General features: G+C 43.8%; 1 protein-coding gene across 1 annotated transcript in view; it reads right to left on the bottom strand.

Moving 5' to 3' along the window:
- The window catches only part of LOC138558672 (prostaglandin G/H synthase 2-like), a 101074-nt gene that overhangs the window by 26165 nt on the left and 56212 nt on the right, over positions 1–18697 (bottom strand). Inside the window, exons 4-10 of the mRNA XM_069642674.1 lie at positions 15942–16085; positions 14960–15141; positions 13690–13773; positions 11761–12007; positions 10584–10870; positions 10172–10319; positions 8976–9233 (exon numbers count right to left, since the gene is read on the bottom strand). Coding sequence (XP_069498775.1) covers positions 8976–9233; positions 10172–10319; positions 10584–10870; positions 11761–12007; positions 13690–13773; positions 14960–15141; positions 15942–16085 — 1350 coding nt within the window. The remainder of the gene's footprint in view (positions 1–8975; positions 9234–10171; positions 10320–10583; positions 10871–11760; positions 12008–13689; positions 13774–14959; positions 15142–15941; positions 16086–18697) is intronic.

Below are 18697 nucleotides of genomic sequence, written 5' to 3' on the forward strand. Positions count from 1 at the left end.
CTTCGGTTGGATGCACAGCACACACGTGTGGAAGTGCGCTGCCCGGTTATAGCTTCAAGCAGGTTGTGAGTGAAAATGATTTGTGTTATGCAGGTCGCTCTTTCAGTAACGTGAATAGAATAGACAATATCAGCAAACAAGACACACATGCCACCGCGCCGCCAAGTGGCCATCCTTGTAAGTTCACCTCCATTTCAAAGCCTCTGAGCAATGTTATTGTTAAATGTTAAATGTTAAAGGTATTTGTAGCGAGCACCGTCACCAACGGAGTTGGTCCCCAGGCGCTCTGGCGGATCTGCAAGCGCGAAGGCGGGAGGGGTTAGTAGGGTGAAGAGGGAATAGGATAGTGAGAGGAGTGGTGTTCTGCTGGCAGGTTCACCTCGGCATTCACCGTGCGCTGAGCTTTGGTGTGAGTATTGGAGCGCTGTCAGTCCTCATGTGCTGTTGGTGCGGTTTATGTGTTGTTGCGGTGTGGTGAATGAAGCGAGTGTGGCTTGCGGTGCGAGAGGTGGTTGTGTTCGTTTTTTGAGTGAGTATGCAGAAAATTGGAGCATTTTATTTTTTTTGGTTAATGGGTTATATGTTTTGCAGCTAATCTTCACTGTTGTGGCTGAATGCCTGGATTTCGGGAATCCTGCATGGTATGAAAACAGCTAGATTTGAGAGTCCTGTATAGTGGGAGAGAGGCCTAAGCCTAACAGAGCAACTGAGTACTTTGCTGGATTGGAGAAACAATTAAACAATTCAGTACAATACTAAACACAGCTAGATTTGAGAGTCCTGTATAGGGTGAGAGAGACCCACACCTGACCGAAATTTAGGTTTTAGTGTAACGCACTCCCTGTTGTAATCTAATGAACTATGTATAGTGTTGTATTCTAATGTACTATGTATAGTGAGGTTGGGTGTCTATTCTCATCCTTGGGTGTCAGAGCAGGAGTTGTCGTCTCCTCTTACCCTTCTATCTATATGAATATGTCTGCCGGAACTTTGGTGTGGTACTGGCCGGGAAGCTGTGGATGAGTAGTCTAAGTGATGCGTGTATAGGAATGAGCTTGAAAGCAGTGAGGAGAGACACAACTGTGACTCTGCGTGACTCACACATTATACGGGGACAACAAAGCACTCAGATGGGCTCCAGAGAAGCTCCAAGTGGATCTGTGATTTCTAGCGCGCCAGGGCTTCGATCTTAGAAGCACGTTGTTTCTTTGCATCCTCTGAACCATGATATGTGCATCATTTTGAGATTTCTCAGCAAGTTAGCATCTTTGTACAAATGAATAAGTGAAGTCTGAACTGGTAGAGAAGTGGCATTATAAAAGCTAGACAATGAAAGGTACATCACAAAACATGCAATTGTACTGGATTTTCACATTGGAAGTATTCATTTGCAGTTAAACACACAAAGTTGCAAAGTTGAAAAGAGAAACAACAGGGTGAAATGCAATAATGTATTAGTCTGTTTGTAGTAGGTGTGGGCAACTTGGAGAAAATAGCCCAAGAGATGTGCCCTAAACCCCTTACATTCTGGCTCAGCTCAGAGTTATAAGGAATACAGTTCTCCAAAACAAAGACTCCAAGGTAGTTGGCTTGATTGTGCAATGCGACCTGCATCATTGCGATGACTTCTGCAAAGTGGAGAAAAGGTGGAAGAAGGAATGCAGGTTCCTACTGCCCAGGAAAAGAATCTGGGGTTCTGCTCTGTTCATAGAACAAAGAGCATGCTTTTCAGACTGACAACATGAGAAAGGAACGCTCTGTGTGGGGAGAAGAGCAAAGGTGAGCGACCGCGCAGCCCTGCACCTTAGAGGTAACATTGATAATGTTACACATTTAGCCATTAGTGTAACACATGTGATCACTGGATTTGCTTTGTAATTTCTCTGCCTCTGTAACCACTGATTGTTGGTGTCCTTCAGACACATAAGCAACACCTGTGATCACAGGATTTGCTTTTTAATTGCCCTGCCCCCCTAACCACTGATTGTTGGTGTCCTTAAGACACATAAGCAACACCTGTGATCACTGGATTGGCTTTGTAATTGCCCTGCCCCTGTAACCACTGATTGTTGGTGTCCTTAAGACACATAAGCAACACCTGTGATCAGTGGAGTTGCTTTGTAATTGCCCTGCCCCTGTAACCACTGATTGTTGGTGTCCTTAAGACACATAAGCAACACCTGTGATCAGTGGATTTGCTCTGTAATTGCCCTGCCCCTGTAACCACTGATTGTTGGTGTCCTTAAGACACATAAGCAACACCTGTGATCACTGGATTTGCTTTGTAATTGCCCTGCCTCTGTAACCACTGATTGTTGGTGTCCTTAAGACCCATACGCTTAACATCTAGGCTTTATGTTACTTCCACACGTGCTTCTACCTCCTCTTGCAGGATTCCTTGCTGATGCTGCATAGGGGTATCACCAGCTTCCAGGGCCCCTTGCCATTGCTTTAGCTCTTCTGTTCTCTGATTAATGATGTCTTACTTATTTATTATTCTACTGAGATCTTTGGGCAGGCTATCTGTATGTTGTAATGCCATCTTCTCGATCAGCTAGACTGCTCTCTGCAAATTTGACCTCGAAGAAAACTACAGTCGAAAGGATTCCCAACCTTAATTTTTCATCTTTCATACAAGTAGTAGTCTGTGCAATGGAGTGTCTGATGGACCCTGTTCTTACCAATTGTCTACTTTTTGTTATTCTATAATTCATCTCATCTTTCCTCACTTCCTCCTCTTGTCTTCCCCATTGCCCGCAGAGAATACATCTAGACAAATCATGGGCTTCATTTATTCCAGAGTTCCAAATCTCTGCTTCAGACATTATAAAAATAGATATTTGACTTTGAATCAAAATCAATAACTGATCAATATTTAAGTAACAGTCTATCTCAGTAACACAATGTTTCCTCTATCTGTCAATGTTATTGAAACAACAATTCTGCAAAAATGCTCAGCACAGATCCAAAAACAAACTTTTTAAAACAAGAAATGTTTTATAAACCTTTATTATATACTGTGTCATTGCATACATAAATGAGTAGCAGAACATATTTGATTAAATAGAAGAAGTACAGAAACCCCTGGCCCCCATCCCCTGCAGGGGATATTTCATCATGTGAACACACATCTGAAGATTCGCTTCCTGAGGTCCACAAATCCGCTCCCATTTCTAATATGACACTGTAAGAACACAAACCATGTAACAGTATTTCTGCAGAACATTATAAAGGCTCTCCATTATGGTTCTATGATGCTCCCATGGCACACACACGGCCAGTAGGTGATACAATCTAAAAGTGAGGTTTTATATTGCGTTTAATTCTGGAGACCAGCCTCCAAGCTTTCAACCTGTGACACTGCATTGTTTTGCTTCCAAGACAAACGTGTTGCCCCTGAGCTTTCCTCCTGGCTCACTCAGTCCGCTTAATTTATTGAAATTTAAACTGGCTACTGCAGATTTGTGCTAAGAGGGCAGATCTGGTGGAGGTGTCAGGGATCATTAGGGTATTTACTGGCTTTAAACTCCGGTACTGGTCTTTAAAATATTTTACCTATTCCTTCCAACATGTCAGCTTGTGGTTAGGAGTGGATGGGTCAAATAATTTCATAAGACAATCCACCCCCCTTCTATGATGTAGCCACTGAAATGTTTGCAACACTCCTTCCCCACATAGAGTTTCCAACAGAATCATCTTTTAGTTTTCACATAAATCCTCAATTGTCCGCTGCCGCATCTTGCTGGCTGGTAAAAGGGAGTCCCAATCTATCTCCTAGCTGTGCCATAACCAGCACTTAATAAAGAGTGGGGGGATAGTTAAATAAAGGCCATTTCCCAGGTGTGCTGGGTTGGTTTTCAGCACTTCAACATGAAAACAGGATGGTTTTTAATACGCAACCGGATTTCATGTCATGGGAGAAAAAGTACTTGTTTTAAGTTAAGCAGAGCTATAATAAAACATTTATTTGGTTCTTATATTGCGCTTCATTCTGGGCTCCAGCTTCTAAGTGCAGTCCTGAGACTGGTAACAAAGCCATGCCGCTCACTTTTCTCTTGTTTAGAACACCAGAGCGTTTCCCCTGAGCAAATAATTTGGGGTCTCTATCACCTGCCAATCTAGACAATTCCCTGGGTTGGGCGGGTGCCTAATCATTACCATTTGGGGAACCCTATGGTATTGGCACCAGTGAGGTAAGGCCCAGCCAACCTTGACTTTGCTTGCTTTAACTACATTTAGTGTACTCCAGTTCCATAGTTACATTTAAATCTACCACAGTGGCATATGTGGCTAGTGTTGGAATAGGAAACATCTCTGACAGACATAAAAGTGTGAGCATCATGTTCATATTTCCTCACATTATCTCCCTCCGTGAGGGAGAGAGGGAGTATGTCCCATCTGCCTCAATCTCTTTTAATTTACTCTATAACTGGCACATAATGAGGAAATAAAAGCCTCAAACCCTTTGATATTTAAGTCTTACTTATTGGAAGTGGAATGAGCCTGTCAAACATGGGGGGACCCTAGTTTCATTCCTAATTGGCACCAACAATGATTAAGTATCGTTCATCCTTTCAATAATCCAGTTTGCCAAGGCACTGCTGCTAAGGGTTCAATAGTGAGAGCGTATAGAAGAAGAAGAGATAATGGGCACCTAAACCCAGTTCATAAACACAAATGAAAAAGGAACATACATAGCCATTTTAAGTACGGAGTCCACCAGAGTATCATATGTGGTTCTAACTAATTATAGAAACTGTCCCACCAGCCCAATCTAATTTAATATCTAAAAAAGAAAGCCCTATTCGACTCTGTCAAAGGTCCTTTTTAGCATCCAGTGACAGCACTAAATGGCCTTCCGGTTCCATCCCTCTTTAGGTGTCAAGTGGGTGATGAACATTGTACACCAAGTGATATCCCTGAAAAGAACTGGTCTGATCTTGAGGTGTAAGGCCCATTAGGACCCTCTCCAATTTTAGTGCCCGGAATTTTGCTAAAACCTTGACATCTGAATTTATTTGGGAAACAGGTCTGGATGAGTTACAAAGAGTGGGTTTCAGGAACAAGACTATACTGTCATCATCAATGTGTTGGTCTTCCTTAAACACCTATTCAAATGTTTGGGCTAACTCCTTCCTTAACATTTTATAGGAGTCTATCGGTAGGCCATCCGGCCTACCTGCCTCCCCTTACCAAGCTTTACAATCATGGTTTTAATATCAGCTATTGTGGTGGAGTTCAGATCATTGAACTCAGGGAGCACCATTTTGGGGTGTTCCACAACTTCCAAAAATGCACTAAGATTAGCACAGCGATGAGAGGGGTATCACTATATCATTTATTGTGAAACCTGGTGAAAAATGCATTAATGCCTATTCCAACTTTCACCAGCAAACCATCATTCCACTTAATTCCCTGAATAACCTACTTTTGTTGACTTAACGGCAACGTGTAGGCCATCCAGCTGGTTGGCCCATCCCCTGCCTCGAAGAAGGACTTTTTACCATCGAGAAGTATTTCATAGGAATATTTTCCATGACCTCTCTAAATTGCATCCTCGCCTATTTTGTCTCCAGCCTTTGGACAATATTGTGTGTTCGTGTTTCTGTTCTAGGGATGCAATTTCAGTTAGCAGGGAGGGTTCATGTGCTCCAAATGGTTTAAATTGTGACTACTTTAGGGACATACATTCCTTTAATGCATCCCAACCTGTGAACGTGGTTATTCCTGGGGCAAAGGTAATTGAACTCATTAACAGTGTCCAGAATACTCCTCCTTAAATTAGCATATTTAAAAACAGCCAAGTACAGGTACCACCTTGGAGGAGGAGAATGTGAAAACAATTGAATGCAGGGGAATAATCTGAACTGTCCACTCAGAAGAGGATGATACTACTGATCACATTTGGTAGGCATAAACACAGATTTAATGTCAAGTGTGTGGTATGCATTTGTGAATAAAATGTACGATTCATTCTGTAGGGTGTATGTCCTACCATATTTCTATCATACCTAGTTTTTCAGTCGGTTCTAACAGTGCACTGGCTGTTTGAGTTAGTCTGGATTGTGATGGCGCAGTGTTTCCAATGATAGATTGAATCACTAATCTGTAAATGCGATATAGTATAAACGTATTCCACATTTCATGAAGAATTTAGTAAAAAGAAGGTTTGTTTCCCACAGCAGCATAAATAAAATATTTTTATGAGTATGAAGTGTCGGTGAAACAAAATGTATCTCCCGTTGAGTTCTGAAATTCCAACTTCCATTATGAAGGGCATGGTTTTTGCTATTAAAATGGCCACCTCCTCTTTTGTGGTGAACATGCTGCATGATAGGATTTCTCCAACCAACCTTTAGTGCTCTTCTGGGTGTCTGAAAAAGGGTTCACGAGTTTCCTGAAGAAATGCACCTTCTACCCTCAAACATCTGAAATGCTGGATGATGCTATGCCTTTTCACTGGGCTGCTTATGCACTTAACATTCCATGTTAGGAATAAATATGCAGCCCTAAGGTGCAATCAGAGCGCTCCAACTGCCCATGTTTGAGGGTGAGCATGGGGTGGACCATGGTCATGGCTGTGTTTAGGAGCAAGACAGCAGTGTCCTGCCAGTACCCGTAAACAGCCATCTCGGGGAAAGGGCATGGGCAAACATTGAACCAAACACAACCATGTAGTCTCTACCAAGGGGAGTGAGGTCATATAGAAAAGGCCTTCAGGGTGAGACTCTTAGAAGGACATGTAATGTGAGAGGAGGTGATCAGAGTCCTCCCTCCATCAATCGACAGGTCACACTCTGTAACCCACCTCTATGCCGTCAATGCTTTAGAGCTCAGCAAGATGAGCCGGATAGTATAAACAATTCTGTCTTAATGGAGATTGGTAAAATTGTCTGGGTCCCCAGTAAATGGTGGCAGCATGTGTCGGAAACATCTTTCAAAACCTTGCTAATTGTGGCTATTGTTCATTGCATTTAAGTCATGCTGTCCCTCATTTGAGATCTAGTCTTTGGCTGTTGTGTGACCTGTGTGGGAATTTCCAGTTGAGATGTTTGGGACAGGGACGATTGCATCCTTTGATTTTGAGCATGCCATGGGTGATTTGCCCCCAACAGTCCAAAAGAGTTCTTCCCTTGGCCTGGCCGTAAACTTGCCAGGGAGGTCGATACAGAGCTCTTCACACTTTAAGTTGATGAGGCTGCCAGTATTTTTAGAGCGGTTTTATATATATATATATATATATATATATATATATATATATATATATATATACATATATATATATACGAAAGAAACAGAATACCAAGCAATGGCCCAACTACTGTAATGTATACACCAATCTCAATTGTACACAACAAACATATGTACCACGCAATGCCTTGAGAAAGCCTGATAAAGGGTGAAACATAAGCATGTCCAACCAACAGGTCTATGTTGGCCCATAGGGAACTGCATCACAGTACCTACTGTTCCTTATGGAACTTCTATTAAATTCCCAAACTTTGTTTATATGGAACAACTAATAAACATTATATTCACAAACAATATTGATTTTCTTACTTCCTAGCGCAGCAATATACCTAACTACCTCAACTTTTGACTAAATAATGAATGTGCCCTGACAACAGAGGTTTACATCAGCGATTTACAGACATATTATCTAACTGAAAAGAGGTATGGATACTACAAAATGAACAAATCCTTCCCATCATAGATATACATGATCAGTTGTTTTCACCTACTTCTGAAGAGTTGTATGTATTTCCAGTGCTAAGTGTCACAGTGTTCAAATGCCAATTGCATTTGTCTCCACACAGACAACTTTGAAATGCACTTAAATCCAAAAGCTGGTATCTATTAATACACTTGCTTCCAATGATTGTCAACAGTAGAGAAGAAAACCTCTCATCAAACTAATTTAATGATTGAATGATGAGTAGATCATGGTCCCAGACTAACAGGTTCATAGGTCACCAGCTCATCTGCACAAGAAGGATATTATTGTGAATGAATAGCTCTCAGGGGCGGAAGACAATTTCCCTGCTTGGTCTGTTTTTCCTGATAAGGGTTCACAAAGTACACCTGCCATTCTATTTCCAGGACCAGGGCCTCTTGTAACGGACAGCGTTAAATAACCATTCCCTTGCAAGAGCCCAAGAGAAATCCCTTTCTTATTCCTATAGCACAAAGGTCTGTTATTTGATTGAATTGGAAAGGCATTTTTTACAACAGATGACTGCATTTGAAAGACAGGCCAATTTGCCTCTCAGGTCGCTTTCTGAAATCTCAGGAGGTAACTATGTATTCATAATTACCACAGTACAGGCAGACAATTGTGTATGTTACCAACAACCCATTAAACATTTGGGGTTTAACATAACTGGGACCCCACCGTCATCAAATCATTCTGCTATTTCCTTGCAAGTCAAATGGACAACTATGTGGCTGGTGATTAACAGATAACCGTTTCATCTCCATTGGAGAATAACATGGTTCAAGCTTTTCTGCCTATCAGGTGAAAACACATAATTCAGTATGTTAAAACTTTAGCCCATGCCAGGCATCTCACTTGTAAAGTACTCTGTGTGCCCAAACCTTGATTAGTTGTATATATACTCATATACACAGAAAATAATCACATTACCTCTTAAGTCCAACTTGCGATACTGATGAGTATGAAATGTTAAAATGTATTTTCATAAAAGGTCACTACGTGAGTTACCATCTTGCCTTATAAAAGATAATTAAGAGTTATTATAGACAAGTCAAACAGTTAACATGATGAAAACGTAAATACCATATGTTAGGTAAGGATGTGATGTTCTACAATTCTGATGAACTTTCCTTAAGTAGTAGCGCAGGGTTAGCCTTGCCCAAAGCAGAGTTCATTGAACTAGTGTTTGATGTTACCTGTTCTGTGGGATTGGGTTTCAAAACTTGGAAGGAAGCGACGGGACAGCCCTTTACTGTGTTACAGACAAGTCTCTGTAGCGTAGCGCCAGTGACGATTTCAAACCCCACCTGGCCCCCGAAGGTGCTGGGCTTCCAGTACTCCGGGGAGCAGATGGCGTTCCCCATGAGTCCCTTCAGTGAAAAGGGGGCGCCTATTTCAACCATTGTTTCTCCAAAGATGCCACCACTGTGTGGCTTCTCAACAAGGATTCCAGGATACAACTCCATGGAGTCGATGTCCCCGTAGAGTTCCTCCAGTTCAGCAGCCATTTCCTTCTCCCCTGAAATGAGAACACGAGAATGTCTAGCACACATCTATCATGAAAAACACATATACACAATTAGAGGCAGGTGAACCCTCTCCTATGCACAGTTTGTTTAGGTAAAAGAGCTTAACAAAGGATGTCAGATTCCCAAATGATCAGAAAATGAAGAGGCAATTATAAGTATTTTGGAGGCATACATTTAGAACAACCATATACTATACTTCCGCCCTAATCACTATCACATTCCAGTGTCCTCAATGGGTTTTCAAGCACACAATCCCCACTTGTTGTGCTTATTTGAAGGCTATACTTTGTCGTGAGGAGGAGGAGGGTCTGGTAGGTCAGATGATAAATGGACATTTCTTGCAACCTGATCACCCGGCGCACTCGCCACCACCCACAATGCCATTTGCTCATGCTGGATCCTGTAAACTACAAGTTCAGGCCAGCATGCTTTATTCAGCCTGGGGGTAATGCCATCCTATTTCTAAGTCTGCAGGAGGGTAAGAGGGCATGGCTCTGCCCCTCAGTTCTTTGATAGCCTTGGTTTAGTAAGATCAAACTCCCAATACATATCTCTGGCCAATGCTAGTCTGTGAGCATTGTCTCAGATAATCACCAATGCAACACTGCATACAGGTTGGCCTTGGTTAGATATAAGACTTTGGTATCTTGTCACTTTGTCACAGCCCGGGGCTGCCACCAGTGGTAAGAGTAAGACTACATTCATGCTAGGTTTTTCAGGAAAGTGTTTCGATCTGCCCTGAGTCCAGCTACTTCTATATCACATAAATGTGCTTTAAAAGCAAATATCTACTCCACCCCCGTATGCAACACCATAAAGGTATCTGAGGCTTGGGTGGACCTGGAACAGCTTCCCCAAGCCTCTATGACTCAGCCGACAGTCCGATCTCATCACTGAACAAGGCGGACTCGGCAGCGCTGCCTCTTACCTGTGAGCTCTTCAAATGACTGAAAAGGCTTGAGCAAGAAGTGCTTGCGATATTGGTTCATGGACTGGTATTTCATCTGCCGGTTCTGTTCTATGGTAGTCACCGCCACTCTCTGTACTGAGACAGGGACATTCCTACCCCCAGCCACCTGTCATAGAGGAGAAAGAGTAAAGAGGAATAAACAGACTGTAGGGATGCAGACAGTAGTATTGCAATTCAAGTGGCACTAAAGCATCTAAGCATCTAAGCATACTAGCTATTGGCTATGTATTAGTTATCATCGGCCCCCACAATCAGAGATAGAAAAGGTCAGTCAATTTACTGCACCTCCAGTTATAAAAAAAACAGAAGCCACAAACATGTTCGAGCCATTTCAAACCATGATTTTGGATAGGATGGGTAGATTGCTCACCCTGCCAGCAGTTTGACGTGAGAAAGATTCCACCATCTGTGATATCCCGTGCTCCACCATGACCGAGTTGTTGAACAAGAAATGCTGGTAGTTGTACTCTTGGCCCTGGATGTGGAAAGTGTCGGGCATGAGCGGATGCCAGTGGTACATGGTGTTGAACTCGGCTGAGATCCTGTTCTGATACTGGAAGCGCTGGTTGAACAGCAGCTCCGGGTCAAACTTCAGCTTGAAATTGTAGCCACTCAGGTGCTGGATGTAATCCTCAATCGCAATCTTGATGGTCTGACCTGTTACCAAAGAGTGTGTTTGATATTGGGAAAAAATTGTGCTGAAGGAGGGCGACCATTTCAAAACGATTGATGACAGTCACTATAGCGAACCCCCATTTTGGATCTATGGACCAAGGATGAGATGCCATTGGGCCTGGCCAATGGAATAGCAACCTCAGTAAGCCTTGATATGAGAGCTTAGTGAGCTAATGGACCTTTGGTAGGGATCGGAGTGTCCCTTTTGCAGCGTAGATTCATATAATACTGTGTCAGCACCAGGTGTCTTCTGTTTACCCTGCAGCTACATGCGCCTATCCAAGCAATTGTAGACCTCTCAAGTAAGGAAATGGTGAGTTTTCTGCCAGTTCCTCCTCTCCTTCAGAGAATACTATTGTCTAGAAATGCAAATGGATGCCAGTGGCGTATCCAGACTCTTTTGACTGGGTTGGCCCAAGCGGGGCACTGACCTATGCAGGGGTGGCATGAAGTATGAGCGCAGACGCACATAATGATCATAGTTTAGGATAATGGGGTGGAACCTGGGGTAGCCAATCAGATTCCAGGGGTAGCACGTGCCACCCCAGGCCACTCCCTTAACACGCCACTGATCAATGCACCCTCCAAAAACTTTATCCAAAGGCTGAGCACTGCGCTGTTTCTTATTCAGCTCAGACACTGAATTCTGCTCTTAAAAATAGCTGCTCCAAATGTTCCATTCAAGGCGTACCCCTTGAACTTGCAAAGTGGCCAATTAATGTGATAGACTAGATTGCTGCTACTGAAATACGTTACTGCTCTGCCCTGACCTGCATGGATATCAATGTGTATTACCGTACTTAAATGAGGATTAAGGAGGAAAGAAGGTACCAAAAGTGTAATATAAAGTTTAAAAACAAGTTTCTGCTCACCAATCAGGATAAGCCTGGTAGTCTGGAATAGGCGCTCATCGTCCCACTCTGGATGCTCCTGCCGGAGGACGTCACACACCCGATTGTGCTCCCGGAGCCAGATGGTGGCATACATCATGAGCCCCGGAACCAGTCCAAAGACCTCCTGCCCAACGGCAAAGCGCATGTTCTCTGGGATATGTGGTGGGTACATCATCTCCGCCTGGCTCTCCTGCACGGTCGGTGGGTACATCTCCCCTTCGATCATCTGCACAAAATTGAGGGAAAAGTTGCATGTGGTCAAAAAGAAGTCCTCAACAAGTGATGATCATCTATTTCATGAATAAGTTAACTGCTTCAAAAATGATATCATCCCGGTTATGAAGAGCTATCTAGTTTATGTCAGATGATTTTGAAATTGATTATGTCTTCTTGTAATCATAAATACACCATGAACTTTAAAAAGTACTCTATCTCTTTAAACACATCAATCAATCCAAATATGTGTCATCTCTTGCAAGACAATAGCATTAACTGCAAAAACATTGTCAAAATCTCGTCTCTTGCCTAGCTAAGCATCTCCCCTCTTCCATAAGTGTCTATGTTCCTGTCCGGGAACATCACGCCTTAGATGAAGATCTTAGATTATTTTGCATAAAAACCTCAGTCCTTGCATAGTATAATCCATTAAGAAATACTGCATCAAAAGCAAGAGTATCATCTCCTAGCAGGACTATAAAAAAAAACATCTGTTTGACAAAGAAGAATAGTTGCCCAGTGGGTTGTGTTAATGTCCCTGCATCACACCACAGGGATGGAAAACGTAGCAGCGAAGCTGAAATATATAAAAAAGCCACAGCTTTTTTCCAAAAGGAGACAACCAAGCTCAAGGGTTGTAGTATTTTTTCTATTTTAAAACACCCCCTTCCATGATATGTATCGGAGTAAGGTGGACAAACACTGCGTTCGGGCTCCTCTTTCAATAAAATCAGTGTAACAGTGGGTCAGCTGAAGGTTCGCGCGTGCAGTAGAAAATGGTTCACACTCCACCTGTTTATCTTTCACCAGATGACCAGAATTAGACGCCGAAGCTCAGCAAGGGGTGAAGTGCAAGGCAAAAACATGGTGCAAGCCTATCTGAGGCAGGTATGTATGTGAGCGTAGGAGCTGGATTCAATGGAGGCAGGCAGTGGCTGCTGGGAGAGTTAGAATTCTTGGATGGCGTCTATTCCCAAGATTACAGACCACAATTAAAGCATTCTGATTGGTTGCCTGGCAGTCTATAATGGCTAAAACAAGGGGGGGTCCTGGGAGTCCCTCTGCTGGACAGTAGTCCCGGTTACGAGAGACTTACCCAGAGTCTTTAACTGACTATCTTTCACAGAGGAGATATGTCCCAAACATATCACTCTTTGTCCTGCCCAGGGGCAGTCCAGCACCGAAATCCAAAACAATTCTCCTCTGAACAAGAGTACCAACAGCAACCCCAGACACGTGTTTCGGTCTGGTTGGACCTCATCAGTAGGGTGGAGCTGTGCCTCTCTAAGAATAGTGAGCAAGGGGTCCACGTCTGGAATATCCTAGTAATTTAGGGTGACACACAAAGTTACTTAAATATGCAAAACACGAGGGGTGTCCTGGGAGTCTGCCAGGTGCTAACTCCAGTTATAAATCCAGGAGGATAGCTCATTGAGCAATGTGTTTGTCTTAGAAGCAAGAAAATGCAGAGCGACACAGGTTCAAATCCCAGTCCCGATATTAAGCACATAGTAAAAGATTTATTAATAAGTTTGAAGGGGTTGGGTTAGGACAAAGAAAAGATAATTTCCCAGTCTAATTGTTCAAAAGCCCAATGTTCCTCTTATCTTCCTCTCATGGTGGATATTGTTATATAAACACAAATAGGCAGCAACAAAACCCAGGGAGCAGGATTCCACAGCAGGTGTCTACCTGATAGTTCAGCTTGCCGTCCTTCATCAGTCGCAGCTTCATCTGTCTGTCAAGAGTCTCGCCGTACACGTGATTTAGGTCAACCTGTCGAAATATTAGTGCAGCAGGTTAAGGCGGGTGTTCTGCTAGACAAATCAGTAATGTAGCAGTGTGTGGAGGAGTAGCAGCTTGCATCCTCATTTCTCCTCATTATGCCTCATTTGTTCTTCCCACTCTAATGCATCCTCCACACTCATCAGATCTCACTCCTCATCGTGTATGTGTGTATGCGCGGGTGTGATAGTCACTGAGAGCATAATATTGGTTCTAAAAGAGATTTATCGCTTCACCTTACGAGTCCACATTCTGGTCCTGGGGACGGTTGTACGAGCAGACGTGGAAGAATGTAAAATGTTTTGGATATACACTGAGACACAATTATATTGAGTAAATCAGGGTAAAGCTGGAGACTGTGCGCTAACAGGAGGCAGTAATTGACTTGATTGGCCTGGCAATCCATAACTGCCTCACATTGAGAGACTGGTAAGATATTACTATGTGGTGATTATTGTGTATTTAAAAATGATTGCCGATCCAATTAAACTCCACTCTTCAAGAAATGTATTCTAGGTGGTATACACCACATAATTGTTGTTGGATCTGAAGACGATCCTGACCATTTTCTGTCTGGAATCGAACATGTCAGACGTTGCGAATGGTCTATGAATTTGAACACTATAATGCAAGACTCCTTGCAGACCCGCTTCTCTTTATTTTAGAATCGAGATGTTCCTCAATGTTTTGTATCCTGTCGTGTTGCAATGCATTTTATTCGTTTTTGCATTGTATTTTAAATTGCAACAGATCACTTTGACATTGTGGTGTCTTTTGATGAAATGATTTCATGCATTTGCATTTGTATGTCTGTATTGTGTATTTGTACTCTAAATAGCACATGGTCACTTTGTTTGCGATTTTGTATGTAATGTTTTATGTTTTTTGAATACATTGATTCATTTCATAGGCGAGAATGAAGCAGTGTCTTAAGGAACATAAGGATTAATTACTTTTTGCTTACTGTTCCAGTGATCAGGTATTTACCCTTAGTGACAGGGCTTTTTCAATTTTACATCACACATTGTTGCCCCACACCTTATATGTTGTTGCCCCACACAGCCCTGTCAGGATAATGCAGGCAGCTCTCTCTTTTTGTCTTGTGAATGCATAACTGCCATCAGATGCTATGAGAATGTTTTACTGATGTCAGCATTTCCCATGTCTGTCTCCTTACCCCATGTCCGAGCCCTTTGGTGAAGGCGGACCCTCTCTTGGTGTCCGTCTTAAAAAACTGGTGGGTGAAGTGCTGGGCGAAGAAGGCGAACATGATGTTGGATCCCTGGGGGTCAGGGATGAACTCCCTCCGGAGCAGGAACTTCTCCACCAAGAGCTTGGCATCGGGTAACTCCTTCTTTCCTGCAATCCAGAGGCGTGGGATTAGTGATCAGTCACGTGCAATGCCGTTCACTCACATCCACGCCGCGCGAGCACATGGTCACAGCACGTGGCTGGTCACAGCCAATTAATGGAGCGCTCCCTCCACGGGGGACCCATCACTAAGTAAAGCCAATTGAATAAGTTAGAGAGAAGATTGCATAATCTTCCAAAAGCCACCGTTTGGCATGTGCTTTAGAGACGGCAGGTGAGCGGGCGAGCTGCAAAGAGGAGCAGGGCCGCCCGAGGACCCCAGTAAGTAAAGTGAAAAGTAGGCCCTTTCATAGTAATGCTAACCATTTACAAACCACAAACCAAGTGGTCCCCAGAACATGGATTCCAATATTATTCTTACGCAACATATGGGCGCTCATTCGATGAAGCTCACAAGAATAAAAAACGGAGTTAGCAGAGCCGAGATTCTAGCCTGTGACCTATAGGCTATGCACAGATTTTTGCAGCAGGCCCTAAACCTTTTGAAATCTATAACAGGCTTAAAAAATATAATTCTCGGCCCGACTGATAGACAATAAAGGAGATATAAAAAAATATAAGGATGCCGTGGACAACCACAGGGCCGCGATTATATATGGGATCACAGCTGCTGGGGTATTGGGACACAGTCCAAAAGGTACACGAGGGAGTTTGCACACAACCCCACCTATAGACAAGCATGCCCATTCCCAGTGGTACCATTACAGTGCTAACCGGATCATGCCAGCTTCGACAGCGGATCCCTTCCTTGCACTGAGAGGCTGGCACGTGAACAGGCGTGAACTTACCGGACACTCCCATTGGAGTCGGGCAGTCGTTTCCCACACGAGGAAGCGTTCGGGTGTAGTAGGACAGGTTGGAGTAAGCTTCCCAGCTCTTGTAACCGTAGTGGCTGTTGTAGGTGGGCGGGCTGTCAATCGGGTGTGACCTGGCTGGACATAGGGAGAGGGAGCAACAACAGCAACAACATTCTGGGTGAGCGTGCAGTAGAAAATGGTTCACACTCCACCGGTTGTAGCCCCGGATAGAAGTTCAGGTGCTTTAACCAAAATGCTACCAAGCCCATAGTGCGACCATTAGCTTAGACCCTGATCTTTTCCAGACCTGGCAACACCCCTGACGCAGGTCACATCCACAGGGTTCTAATAGCAATAATACCAAGTTCAGAAGGCTGCAACGGGTGATAACGGCCCACTGATCGTAGTTGCTTCACTCAGGTCTATTAACTCGGGCCCAGGCCATTACCAACATGTATAGACGTTCGAGTCAGGTCTTGATATCATATGATATGATAGGTTATTTATAACGCACTTAATACCCAGAGGTTTCTAAGCATGAACCCAGGGATCGAACCTGTGGTGCTCCGTGTCGTCTTGCTTCCAAGGCAAGCACGTTGCCCCTGAGCTATCCTCCCGAGACATAAATATACAATTTCTGCTTACAGATGGGCTGAACCTACATCACCCACTCAGGATCTTTCATCCTCGCCTTGCTCAACAGTAAGAAGAACAGTGTACATATGATACCAACAAAACAGAAAGGCCCTCATTCCGAGGTTGGTGGTAGTCATGGCGCTATTTGCGCCATGACTGCCATCAATAACGGGTCCGGCACCGATATAGTTCAATGGGGACTTACCTGTGTAGTCCGACCTTTGCGGGACCGGTAAGTCCCCATTGAAAATGCCATTCCCCATTCCCATTTGCTCAATGGGAATGGGGAGGGCGCAAATAACGGGCTCGCGAATGGCAAGCCCGTTATTTGCGCCCTGGTCCCTTAACGGGTCCCGTCCACAACGGCTGGCCAGACCATTCGTTACTGGTGGGACCCGCTAAAGGACCTTGTAGTAGGGCGGTAAGGGATTACCGGCACCGGTCTCCTTACCGGTGCCCGGTATCCCTTACCGCCAACCTTGGAATGACCCCCAATGTCATTATTATACATGAAACCTGCACAAAAACTGCACAGCATGTTTTATTGCAGATTAGTTGCAGTATCACTACTCGCCATAATAGCTTCTTAAAATTAAGTTTTGATTGCTGCTTTTTGGGTCACAACAGAGCAAAATTCCCCCTTGCACTAGAGCTCTTAATCAAAGGTCTGATTAGATTTCCAGATTCCTTTCTTCTTAACGTCCTGTGACAACTCACATTTATTAGTCGATAATGAGACATTTATGGCATTATGTTCATTTAGTGGACATCTGGAGATTAGTAAACAAGAGCAACTCTGCCTGCTACATATTATTGTAAAACACAAAAATGGTATTTAATTAATAACTGATTAGAATACGCATTTGCAACTCATTGCAAGCTGCACATTTGTGATTGTTTTTCAAACAGATTGTACATATTAAAAATTGGAAGATCTCTTACGTCACCGTAAGTTCTAGACTGTGGGCCTCATTACAAGGTTGGCGGTAGCCATGACGCTATTAGCGCCATGGCTACACCCTTACCGCATGCCGGGTCCGAGGTTCCCAGAATGGGGAATTACTAGGCCATTCCAACCTTGGAGGACCCGGTATTTCCCCATTCAGGGAACCCATCCCCATTCCCATTTGAGGCTCCATAGGGCTCAATAGGAATGGGGACCATGCTTACAACAGGCCCATTGTTAGCATGCTGGTCCTTTAGCGGCTCCCACTAAGGGTGCCTGGAAAAACCAGCCGCCCTTAGTGGGACCTGCTAAAGTACCTCGTAATGCGGCGGTAAGGGGTTCACGGCACTGGCACCATTACCGGCGCTGTTAACCCCTTACCGCCAACCTCGGAATGAGGCCCTATGTATTGAAGGTGACCATGTATCGTATAAAATAAGATACTCCCTTCCATAAGCAAATATTTCAAGGCACCTCAGAGCTCCGCGACCTCATAAAGGAGCTCAGACTTTACCTTGCACACCTATCTGGTCACAAAACCCCTTGGTGAATTGCATTAACCTTACTACATATGTTAGAAAGTACTTTATCATATATATAGCTTCTTGCAGTTTTTGTTCCTCATGCACCTCTAGTGGTGACATCACAATTAACTTATTATATTATAAATGGTTGTAGAATGAGCTAGTGACGCCATTGTGGTGTCAAAGTTCTGCTTCCTATTGCCTTCTCGGTTGTGGACAAAGCAGAACCGAGAATGGAGCGTCATGCAAGGCAGAGCAGAGTGCAGAGTGGAATGGAGGGTACAACAGAGTGAAGAGTGGAATGGAGGGTAGAGCACAGTGCAGAGCGGAATGGAGGGTACAACAGAGTGCAGAGTGGAATGGAGGGTAGCACAGATTACAGAGCGGAATGCAGGGTGGAGCAGAGTGCAGAGCAGAATGTAGGGTGCCATTTTATGAGGGTGAAGAGAGGGTCCCAGAAATTCCCCTCTCATCGCCACATGATGACTGGAAGGGTTAAGAACGCACAAAGCCACTCACTATTTGGACAACCCCCAGGAGCACTAGTGACTGACACATATTCAGAGAGGTATTCCCTCAGACAGCCATTCCAACCTTATCCAGTGAATGTCTTTATGAATACAGGTGCTTCAATGGTATGA

Source organism: Ambystoma mexicanum, chromosome 1q (genome assembly GCF_040938575.1).
Source record: "Ambystoma mexicanum isolate Mex_15411 chromosome 1q, UKY_AmexF1_1, whole genome shotgun sequence".
NCBI lineage: Eukaryota > Metazoa > Chordata > Amphibia > Caudata > Ambystomatidae > Ambystoma > Ambystoma mexicanum.